This window comes from Prunus avium, chromosome 5, assembly GCF_965620075.1.
Source record: "Prunus avium chromosome 5, drPruAviu1.hap1.1, whole genome shotgun sequence".
In the NCBI taxonomy this organism is placed as follows: Eukaryota; Viridiplantae; Streptophyta; class Magnoliopsida; order Rosales; family Rosaceae; genus Prunus; species Prunus avium.
This window is the reverse complement of record NC_142288.1, coordinates 29,834,745-29,846,577: the sequence shown is the minus strand read 5'-3', so window position 1 is coordinate 29,846,577 and position 11,833 is coordinate 29,834,745. Positions and strand designations below refer to the sequence as shown.

General features: G+C 39.0%; 3 protein-coding genes across 4 annotated transcripts; 2 read left to right on the top strand and 1 right to left on the bottom strand.

Annotated features, from left to right (window-relative positions):
- Window positions 1–311: 311 nt before the first annotated feature.
- On the top strand, window positions 312–3,850 carry LOC110745641 (transducin family protein / WD-40 repeat family protein). Of its 2 annotated transcripts, XR_002524854.2 has the most exons (7): window positions 312–826; window positions 950–1,111; window positions 1,221–1,407; window positions 1,635–2,057; window positions 2,205–2,612; window positions 3,039–3,445; window positions 3,531–3,850. XR_002524854.2 is itself a non-coding variant. In XM_021945767.2 (6 exons), exons 1-6 carry the CDS (start codon window positions 435–437, stop codon window positions 3,294–3,296), a joined length of 1,830 nt encoding a protein of 609 aa, XP_021801459.2. In that variant the 5' UTR covers window positions 312–434; the 3' UTR covers window positions 3,297–3,850. The 2 variants fall into 2 exon arrangements, 1 of the variants encoding a protein (XP_021801459.2); XM_021945767.2 differs by having other exon boundaries at window positions 3,039–3,850.
- Window positions 3,851–3,974: 124 nt separating this feature from the next.
- Window positions 3,975–6,875, bottom strand: ATSEC20 (Sec20 family protein). Its single transcript, XM_021945780.2, has 7 exons — window positions 6,477–6,875; window positions 6,158–6,227; window positions 5,843–5,898; window positions 5,588–5,663; window positions 5,434–5,470; window positions 4,497–4,611; window positions 3,975–4,417 (listed from the first exon to the last, which is right to left on the bottom strand). Exons 1-7 carry the CDS (start codon window positions 6,767–6,769, stop codon window positions 4,177–4,179), a joined length of 888 nt encoding a protein of 295 aa, XP_021801472.1. The 5' UTR covers window positions 6,770–6,875; the 3' UTR covers window positions 3,975–4,176.
- A 2,002-nt stretch (window positions 6,876–8,877) lies between these two features.
- Window positions 8,878–11,775, top strand: LOC110746917 (beta-glucosidase 44). The gene is made up of 11 exons (XM_088253237.1): window positions 8,878–9,258; window positions 9,364–9,422; window positions 9,595–9,670; window positions 9,758–9,829; window positions 9,910–9,997; window positions 10,101–10,353; window positions 10,428–10,543; window positions 10,686–10,903; window positions 11,009–11,040; window positions 11,137–11,239; window positions 11,323–11,775. Exons 1-11 carry the CDS (start codon window positions 9,012–9,014, stop codon window positions 11,598–11,600), a joined length of 1,542 nt encoding a protein of 513 aa, XP_088109363.1. The 5' UTR covers window positions 8,878–9,011; the 3' UTR covers window positions 11,601–11,775.
- Window positions 11,776–11,833: the final 58 nt, after the last annotated feature.

The following is an 11,833-nucleotide window of genomic DNA, read 5'->3' as shown; positions in this document are numbered from 1 at the left end:
TACTTTGTTTTTAGTTGTTGATGGTGAGATTTCACCTCCTCAAATAACCTCCTCACTCATCCTCCTCATTCTAGCCTCTCCACTCGTCTCATACCAAACAAGACTTAGACCTGAAGACAATCGGGCCCTGTAACCGGGTTGGGCCAGGTCTGGACAGTTTATTGGGTCTGGCTTAATCATAAAAGTAAAAAGGAGGAGACAGAGACAATCCTTCTTCTTGGATCTTACGTCTCGCACACTGACACGTGTCCTTGTCTACTTTACCTTTTGAACATTTCCAAAACTCGCACAGCGCACTGGCCTTGATCATGAGTTGCTGACCACGATCACTTCCCTCATCAGTCTCTTGACACACAACACAACACAAACCCCACCACCTATAAAAGCCGCGAGCTTTCAAATCCCACTTTCTCGCTTTTCCCAAAATCCCAAAAATGACCCAACTCACCGAGGCCTACGCCTGCGTACCGTCAACGGAGCGAGGCCGTGGGATTCTGATGTCCGGCGACCCCAAATCCAACAGGCTCCTCTATACCAATGGCAGATCCGTAATTATCATGAATCTTCAGAATCCTCTCGACGTCGCCGTTTACGCCGAGCACGCCTACCCCGCCACCGTCGCCAGGTTCTCGCCCAACGGCGAGTGGATCGCGTCCGCCGATGTCTCCGGCACTGTCAGGATTTGGGGGACCCACAACGACTTCGTTCTGAAGAACGAGTTCAAGGTCCTCTCGGGTCGGATCGACGACCTCCAGTGGTCCCCAGACGGAATGAGGATCGTTGCTTCTGGTGAAGGAAAAGGAAAATCCTTAGTTCGCGCATTCATGTAAGCGTCATCCTTCTCATTTTTCATATTTTAAACTATACATCGGGTTTCTCTTTTTGGTGGATTTTCTGGCCTTTTGTGTTTGGTTAGTGAGAAGTTGCTGGAATTTGTACGATTGAATAGGTGGGATTCGGGCTCGACTGTGGGGGATTTTGATGGGCACTCGAAGCGAGTTTTAAGCTGTGCGTTTAAGCCAACAAGACCCTTTCGCATTGTCACTTGTGGAGAGGATTTCTTGGTCAATTTCTACGAAGGACCGCCCTTTAAATTCAAGCTGTCTCACAGGTTTCTTCATTATTTATCATAGCAACTACTTGAGGCCTCGATGTTTGTGTTACCGTACTGACTCAAAGTTTTTCCTTTTTTTTTTTTGTGGTTGTTGTTTGTATGTTAGGGATCATTCAAACTTTGTGAATTGTGTGAGGTTCTCTCCAGATGGAAGTAAGTTTATCACTGTAAGCTCAGATAAAAGTGGTATTATTTATGATGCAAAGACCGCGGAGAAGATTGGAGGGTTTTCCTCTGAAGATGGCCACAAAGGCAGTATTTATGCTCTTAGTTGGAGTCCTGATGGTAAACAGGTAAAGTTGAGATTGTTATTTTCTACCCAAGAGATTTTGTTAATTTAATTGCTTATTGGACATTATTTAGATTCAGGGGATTTCATGTACTTTAGGCCTAACCAAGTGTTATCTGCTGAACTGAACCCTATTATAAGGATCGCTGCTTTGCATATTTTATTTTCTCTGTATTGTAACATCTTTCATCCCTGCTTGAATGTGCTGATCAGTTCCAATTAAAATATTAGGTTCTGACTGTGTCTGCTGACAAATCAGCAAAAGTATGGGAGATATCTGAGGATAATAATGGGAAGGTGAAAAGAACATTGCCTCCTCCTGGATCAGGTGGAGTGGATGACATGCTAGTTGGGTGTCTATGGCAGAATGATCATCTTGTTACTGTTTCACTTGGAGGCACCATTAGTATATTCTCAGCAAGTGACCTTGATAAAGCCCCGCTGTTGATATCTGGACACATGAAGAATATTACGTCGTTGGCTGTTCTAAATAGTGACCCAAAAGTTATATTGTCTAGCAGCTATGATGGTCTAATTGTTAAATGGATTCAAGGCGTTGGATATGGTGGAAAATTACGAAGGAAGGAAAATTCTCAAATAAAATGTTTAGCAGCTGTTGAAGAAGAAATCGTTTCATGTGGATTTGACAATAAGGTGACTAGAATTTTATTTTCTTTTAGTCTCATGCAATTTGATGGTTTCTACTTTACATTTTTATTCCGTAGGAATTTTTTTTTGCCTGATTTGGATTTCACTTTATCTCAGTTTCTTTCCTCATGCATATTTCTCATAACTACCCAGGTTTGGAGAGTTCCTGTCCACAGTGATCAATGTGGAGATGCAGAGCCTATTGATATTGGCAGTCAGCCAAAGGACATAAGCCTTGCCCTTCAATCTCCTGAACTTGCTTTGGTTTCAACTGACACAGGAGTTGTCATGCTCCGTGGCACAAAAGTAGTGTCAACTATTAACCTTGGGTTTACTGTGACTGCATGTACTATTGCACCAGATGGAAGTGAAGCCATTGTTGGTGGGCAGGACGGTAAACTGCATATGTATTCTATAATGGGTGATACACTTAAAGAAGAGGCTGTCTTAGAGAAACATCGGGGGTCTATTTCTGTCATACGCTACTCTCCAGATGTTTCAATGTTTGCATCTGGAGATTTGAACCGAGAAGCTGTCATATGGGATCGTGTCTCCCGAGAGGTAGTGTGCTCATTGTCCTCAGCTACTGCTTATCATTTCATCATTCTAACACCATTGTTCTGGTATTATTGTGATTTGCAGTATGAAAAGGATAGGAAAAAAAAAAAAAATCTTTTTCGCCTAGTCACGTGTTTATGTGTGTCCATGCATGTGTGTGTAGAATATGCAGATGTGTGCATCAGTCCATTATCAGCTGCTGTTCTTTGTTTAACCAAATTTAGTCAAACGCGTGAATAGACAATCATGTGAGGCAGTAAGTTGTTGGTTCTTTATATGGAATGTCAAGTGTGCCTCAGTTTGATTCAACTGATTACAAAATCTCTCATGTAAATGGAGAGCTTCAGTAACATGTTTCTAGAGGCTGGTTGTGATTGTTGCCTTCTTATTAATGTTGACCACCTTGCATTTTGACACATTCTATCCCAGGTCAAGCTTAAGAACATGTTGTACCATACTGCCCGGATAAACTGCCTTGCTTGGTCTCCTGATAGCAGCATGGTTGCAACTGGGTCTCTTGACACGTGTGTCATCATATATGAAGTTGACAAGCCTGCATCAAGCCGTATAACCATTAAGAATGCTCACTTGGGTGGGGTGTATGGCTTAGCGTTCACGGATGAGCACACTGTGGTAAGCTCTGGCGAGGATGCATTTGTTCGTGCTTGGAGGTTGACTCCGCAATGAAGAGATATGGAGGCCTTCGCGGGCATATGAAGGCGACAATAAGAAAGTTGGAGTTCTTGCTCGGTTTTATGGGTTTATACTTTTGTGAGCTTGCCATCCAATAGAAGGATGAGAAGGCTATTTTCCATGAATTGAAAAGTATCAAGAAGGTAAACCAACCGTTTCTGTTGTCTGGTGTGTTACAAACGGCAACTCATAAACAATTGTCTTATTCCATGACTCATGACCTTGCAGCTTGGAGTAGGTGGTGATTACGTGTGATGTTTTTCTTATATGTCTAGTTTGGCCATATGAATTTTGCAAAGGTTGAACCAGATATCTTTGCTTTGTAAACTTCCAGAGTTTTGAACCATAGAAATCATGGCGTGGTAGCCGCAGGCTCAACAATCTTGATCGTGGACATGACTATCAATGCAGAACCAGAAGATCAAACTGAATTTCAGCTGTTTTTTTTTTAATGAAACCTTTCTTTACTAGCTTTTTATGTGAGGAAAGTCTCAAGTATTTCACTTTGTTTTGTAATTACTTTTATATATGGTATTTATATTTTATTATTTCTTCTGTTTGCCACTTTGTTACACATGGTGAAATTTGTTTTTGTTGTCATTGTTTGCTTTTGTGAACAATGGGTTTGGACAGTTGGTGTTAAGGTATGTTGTAAGCTGAAGAACAAAGGTGTGTTGTACGATATTCTTCGTCTCCATTATGAAAACAAGTTGTACATAATTAACAATGCTGGCTCCTGTAAACCAACATGGAAATGTCACAGGGCCAAAAAAAAATTGAGATAGCAATAGCAAACAGCCCTCTGTGCTAATGAATTGTGAAGCACAACCCATGGGAAAAGCAAGGAAACAAACAATTAAACGAAGCTACAGTTTCAGAGTTCATCGTGCATCAATCTTTCTAGAGGTTCCTCCACTTTATGAACTGCATTGTCATAGACCTGGGCATGATTTACGGCATCTTCAACAGCTCCAGGTCTGAGTTCTGCTCGCCCACCCATACCAGCCTTAATGGCAGCTGTGACCTGCCTCTGCAATGTCAGTAGACCAATACGCTTCGAACCCACATAAAGAACCGCACAAGAAAACAGGAAAATTCCTAATACAAGTATCACCCTGTCCAGATACAACTCAACATGAGAGACTGCATATATACATAATAGTTATACTACAATGGAAATCTTCTCTTCTAAACCTGTCAATGACATCTTGTCGTTGCATCGTGGAGAGTAGGTTTCTGGTTCGCATCAACAATGAACGGTGTCCCTTATATTCACTTTCAGCCTTCCGTAGTACTCCAGTAGAGTCCTCTGCATAATCCAACACATAGAGTTAGTCTAACTCAGGAAAATAACCTTTTCAAATCAAATGTAAGACGAACATTCATGTTTCAAATATTGCATACAACCATACTCCGCAAGTAATGTGTCAGAAAGATCGTCCTACAACGGAGCTAGATCAATGTCATATACTGGATGTGTCTTCATTGACAACTTCTAAGACACATTGTGAAAAGCTAAACCAGAATAAAGTAACATGAGAACGCTCAGAGAACTTTGTGACATGGGTAGTACACTAGATCAGATGAGGTACGGTGCCTTGAGTACATTGATGTTCTCTCTCAAGAGCAGTGGGCAAGGCTATGAACTATTAGTAAGAGACATACGGTGCTGAGAGCTAATCATAAGCAGCTCAACATATTACATCATTCTCATAGAACAAAATGTCTGCCACATATTACATCATTCTCATAGAACAAAATGTCTGCCAGATTCCAATGTTGAAACAATTTCATAGAGCAGAGGAAGTAAGAGCTGAGCTGTTATCCATGATTCTAATTGATCTAAAACCTCATATTTCCATGGTCAATCTGTATAACTATTAACTAGAGGGCCCCCAAAAAAACAAACGAATCGAATTCTGATGATTGGAGTAGGTCGAATTCTCCATAAATATCTAAATATAATTTTTTTTCTCCTTTTATTTCTATGACGTACCGCTTTAAAACACAATCCAGTATGAAAGTCAAACTCAGTGTCACAAGATAAGCTGTTCAGAAAAATCATAAAAATTGCAGTGACACAGTCTAAGCAAGGTAAAGATTGATTTGATGTGTAACGAAAGGAACTCACCAAAAGTCATGAGTGTGCCTGCAGTTCTTTCCACCTCCTACACAAATAAACAAGAAAACCAAATATTGCATCCCACCAAAAAAAAATTCATGCTACCATCGCATAAAGATGTATTAATTAGAATAAATGGAAAATACAAAGTAGTGCAACTAACCTGAACCATCAGCTGACGAGTACGGCGAAGGCTCTCTGTGATGCTTTCTGCGGCAGATGTCATTCCAGCCTTTGTTCTAGAACCAAATGATAAAATAAATTCTGTAAATAAAAAATTCATGTAAAAAGTAAGAGAATACTGTATTCATGCTCATAAAGATTTTTCCCCAAGTTAATGACGATGCATATGTAAACCAAGCATACATAAACATGAATATTATTTTACTGAAAGCCGTTTAGAATAATTGATACATACTGTAAGTTGCGTCGACGAACTGTGGACTCTTCTCCACCCCCCAAAAGAAGTTCTCTCTGCAACAAACACAGCCAAATCAATCACAATTTGCTCAAAATATTTTTTTTCTCAATAACACTTTAAATAAATAAATTACTCTACGGAACTTCTTAAGCTTATTATCATTAAGAAGGAAATTACAGCAACTATCTTATTTTGCCTCATAAAAATAGTTTAGCATGAAGATAATATGAATTAGTGAACAACCCAGATTTCACAATGCTAATGTGAAAGACAATAAACTAACCCAAATTAGTCCAAAAATGAATTAATTACCTCTTTCTGAGCAGCTTTCCTCATGTTAGCCTTTGCTTGCAAATTGGCATTCCTCATACTCAACCGCAAACTGATCAGGAAGACCACAAAACCCAGCGTTACCAAAACATTTAAATATTAAATTCAAGAGAGCTTTAATTGGTTGCAAATATAACTAACTTAAGAGCATTCAAAATTAGAATATATTTCTCTTTAATTAAGTTTCACGATTTCATCCATTTCCTTATTTCTGCGGAAACAGAAGTGATAATTCTTTTATGTTTTCAAAAAATTTCTCGGCCAACAAACAGACAGGGCTAGGAGCATAAAATTGAAATACCTTTGGGATCGGTTTTTCCAGGACTCAAGCAAGTTCTTTGCCGACTGGACCTGATCGTCGGTGGGCAACTGAGGGGCAAACAGATCGAGCTTGAACTGCAATGAATTAAGCAACGCCAAGCCGTCTTGGGCGAGCCCGTTCATTCTAGGCAGCGAGTCTCTCTGCGTCTCCGCAATGGTAACTCTAGGTGATTTCCCATACTCCTCTATTGCCTTTATTTGCTCTACCACCTTACTGTACGTTTCGTCCCACTCCTTATTCACCTTCTCCACTTCCTCCTCTACCTTGTCCATCTACACTTTACAATCTGTTTCACCGGAATCCTTATGGAAAATCGGGGAGGGCGATGACTGTTTGGTTTCTTAGAAAATGTGGGAGAAGAAGGAAATATGAGATTTTGTTTTGTTTTGTTTTTTATTTTAGTCTTGAAACGCACAGTTCCAGTAATGTCCTCACGCTGAGCGAGCCGGGTCTGATTTGGGCCTAACGTTGAGATAAACAGAATTCAGGTGACCCACGAATTATGATTCATGTACTCATGAGACCAATAAAACCAATACATTACGAATCAAAGTATTGGGCCTTTCTACTCACACACAGAGTACGGTAAGAGTTCTTAAATCCAACTAATTCAATGAAATGTTATAAATTTTATCAAATTTCTTCGAATGAGCATAACGTTTGACATAATTTGTAACATATATAATTGGGAGTAATTTGATAAAATTTGTGACGTGTTACTCGAATTTAAAACTACATTGAAAATTTGGAAATTACGGGAAGCAAAGTAATAAAAAGGGCAAACTTAGGGGAATAAAAATGACTTTGGAGTATTTGGAACCCCACCATGAGCAAATAATTGAGCACTGGTACTCAATCTCCAAAGCATCTTTTTATTATCTTATTGTTATTTCGTCGGATTTCTTGGGTCGCAAAGACTTGGGAATTTGAGAGTGAATTATTGAAGTATCAAGTAGCAGGCTTGATAAGTTGTTTGTTACAATCCAAAATTCAAGTTCACGTGCTAAAGACATAATTCACGTAATTTTCAACAACAATTGGGTCTGCCTGCGTGCGTTCAAAATGGACCACCGTAACATCACCGTGTGTGGCCCGAATCCTAGACTTTGTCATTGACTTGGCAACACCAACACCAAGTTCATAAATTTATCCACATGATGCCTTGTTAGATAAAATCAACGGAAACCAGAAAAATCCAGAAATTTAAAATAATGTGAAATTCTAAGGAGAGAATGAGAGACAGGAAAATATTGCATACAAGAGACACAGAGACAGAGGGCGCAGAGGGACCATAACTTTATGTAGCTTTCAATAATGAAATAAGAAAGACGAGAGAAGGGATGGATGGAGCATGGATCAACCCTAATCAGTGGTTGTGAAAACCAATGAAATTATTATTTTTTTATTTTAAAAAAATTCATTTTTATTTGGTCAACAAAGAAACTCTCCCTTTTTAAAAAAAATAAAAAATAATTCTTATTTGTTGTGAATAAATAAGAATATAATAAAGGAAGCATTTGTCATGTCAATTAGGTTCTTAAAGTTTATGTAATAATGAAATTGAGATCTCTAAAGGGGTGCTGCCTGCCACATGATGAAATGATGAATATGTAGTTTTAACTTTTAACTAAATCATCACGGATTCACGAGTATCTCACTATCTATTTGTTTAGTAGAAAATCTTGACGAAAATGATTATTTGGGTTGCTACTCTAACTCTAATCTCCTACTGTGAGATTTCATGAGTTCAACACGTTATGGAATGACAAGAAACACATAGCTCCAGTCTAAATTGTGCGGTTGCTGCCGACGCATGCGAAAAAGACACTCCAACTTGCCTAATTTACCCCGCCTTTTTTATTAGTAAATGAAATGACAAATCGTCTGCATAATATTTTATTGTTACTATATTCAGAGTGGGCGGATAGGAGAAAGACATGTCTCAGTTTGGTATCAGAGCCGGTTACAATGGTGGACAATCTAAGACCAGAAGGCGGAGACGAAACGCACTCTCACCGAAAGACTCCATAACCTGACGACGACTGTGAAGTGCTCGGATTATGTTCTAATTAAACCAAATATATTACGCATGAATTTGTCTGTCATTCACAAAGATAAAAACTTATCTGTATACTGTATAGATAAAATTCACACGTGGAACTTACTTATAGTAATAATCAACTAAACTTTGCAGATGCCCTTTTATTGTTGGATGGTCCCATACCATCCCATGTAGGGCGGGTGTAGAGGTAGCCCAAACCCCAGGCAAGGACCAACTGTGACTTGTGATGTGATACACTCCATTTCCATTTCCAGTTTTTGTACGTTTCTTTTAGGAAACTCGTAAAAAATATTATTATTATTCTGCTCACTGCTCACCCTTCTTTATCTATAAAAAACCACTCTCCTCTCCACTTTTCATATCCACACTGCACTGTGGCTCTTCCTCTCTCCCTCTCTCCCTCCGTCTCTGTCTCTCAGTTTCCTTTTACCTTGTGCTGCTTTGTGTTTAAGATGAGAGCCCCATTGTTGTTGCTTAGTCTTCTTCTTGTTATCCAGTGCATCGCGCATGCAACTGAGCACAATGAAGCTTCAGTCCTTCACCCTGAGAGTCTCAATTTGGACACGGGTGGGCTGAGCAGAGCCAGCTTCCCCAAGGGCTTTGTCTTCGGAACGGCGACGTCCGCTTATCAAGTCGAAGGCATGGCCCACAAGGAGGGTCGTGGCCCCAGCATTTGGGATGAGTTTATTAAAATTCCCGGTACTCAATTTTAATTAATTCCGTTTCTTTCATTTTTACCAGTTAATTATAATTCAATTTATTTATATATATTTGTATCTGAGATTTTATTTCTTCTGGATATAGGAATTGTTGCCAATAATGGTACAGGAGAAGTCGCTGTGGACCAGTATCACCGGTACAAAGTAAGTTTTTTTTTTTTTTTCCTTTTTCTTCATTCTCAGAAAAAGAATAGTTTGGTTAAAGGACCGTGAGCCAATTGCCACACATGCACAGACATAGACAGAGACAATCTACAAACACTTTATTATTTATGGTTGAAAATATGAAAATGAAAAACTTTTTTTGTTGTTACAGCAAGATGTTGATCTCATGGCAAACCTAAATTTCGATGCCTATCGATTCTCAATATCATGGTCCAGAATTTTCCCAAGTAAATCATCCACTCTCTTTTTAATTATGTCACATTTATTTTTAATTTGTTGGTTTAATTCTTAATATCTATGTATGTATAATGTAGATGGTACTGGGAAAGTCAACTGGAAAGGAGTTGCATACTACAACCGGTTAATTAACTACTTGATCAAAAGAGGTAATTAAATTATGTAAATCAAAACAAATTAATTCATAGCATTGTTTGATTTGATTCTTATATTTGTATTTTTTTTGTAGGCATTACTCCCTATGCAAACTTATACCATTATGATCTTCCCCTTGCACTTGAGAAGAAGTACTTGGGATTGTTAAATGACAAAGTAGTGTAAGTGCTATGACACTAAAACTCAGAAAATCCATATCATGTTTTCTGCTGTCCTCAGAGAATTAAATAGTCTGACTCTGAGATGTGCTTCTAAACTTGGCAGGAAAGATTTTGCTGACTATGCAGAGTTTTGTTTCAAGACATTTGGAGACAGAGTGAAGAACTGGATGACCTTCAATGAGCCTAGAGTGGTGGCTGCTCTTGGCTATGATAATGGTTTCTTTGCTCCGGCACGGTGTTCCAAAGCATATGGAAAGTGCACAGCTGGAAATTCATCCACCGAGCCTTATATCGCAGCTCATCATTTGATTTTATCACATGGCGCTGCAGTTCAGAGATACCGTGAGAAGTATCAGGTTAGAGAAACATTGACCTCAACTTGATTCTTTAAATTAGTTTTGTTCTTAAATTTGCTGCTTTATGTTTTCAGAAAGTACAAAAAGGAAGGATTGGTATTCTCTTGGATTTTGTTTGGTATGAGCCTCTTACCAGATCAAAGGCTGACCACTATGCGGCTCAGAGGGCCAGAGACTTTCATGTTGGATGGTAAGAATCCTTAATTAACATGGCAAGCATATGCTTACGGGTTCGTTTTATGTTAACGAATTCGATCTATTCTTCTCGGATTAACAAATTTTATCAGATAAAATTCACAACTGACATTGTGGGATTGGGTTTTAACTAACAGGTTCATCCATCCCATTGTATATGGAGAGTATCCAAGAACAATCCAAGAAATAGTTGGTGATAGGCTACCCAAGTTCACCAAAGAGGAGGTTAAGATGGTGAAGGGCTCAATGGATTTTGTTGGCATCAACCAATATACTGCTTACTACATGTACGATCCACATCAATCAAAACCAAAGGTCTTGGGGTACCAGCAGGACTGGAATGCAGGATTTGCTTGTAAGATACAGTCTTTACCTATAGATATGTTGTGATACAAATAATACATAAAAATGCTCATCTTATTTTCTTAACCATTTTTTGTATCTCGCATGCAATTTGCAGATAAGAAGAATGGAGTGCCTATTGGTCCTAGGGTAATTTACCATCCAATCCAAACACACATTACTTCCGTTCACTTAAAAAGCATTATTATGAACTCACTGGTTTAATTTGACGTGAACATCCCGCAGGCATATTCTAGTTGGCTCTACCAAGTACCGTGGGGTTTGTACAAAGCTATAACCTACATAAAAGACCATTATGGAAACCCACCAGTGATTTTATCTGAAAATGGTAGAGGATCTTCTCATTTTCTTTTCTTTTTTTCGTTTTGTTTTGTTAGAAGATGATCAATTGATGTTGTTGTGATTTTGCAGGCATGGATAATCCTGGCAATTGGACACGTTCACAGGGATTGCACGACACCACAAGGATCAAGTTCTACAACAGCTATATGATTCAGCTGAAGAAGGCAGTTGATGAAGGAGCCAATGTGCTGGGCTACTTCGCGTGGTCATTGCTCGACAACTTTGAATGGAGGTTGGGATACACTTCAAGATTTGGCATAGTCTATGTTGATTTCAAAACCCTCGAGAGATACCCAAAAATGTCCGCCTACTGGTTCAAGAAGCTACTCACCAAAACCAAGCACTAGCTAGTACCTTCTAGTCTAGTATTGTTGGTGGGGAATAATAACAAATAGAAACCCCTCCCCTAATGCTTCTCAATTTCTTCCTTGTTGACGAACAAAATGTAATCTTTGTCTGTCAATGGAATGAACTAAGAACCTCTTGTTTTGCTAAATAATAGATAAGGCCTCGTTTGGGTGATGATGGTGGGATTTCTTTAATTCTTAGATTTTAAGATTAAAGATACAGCCACACAAGC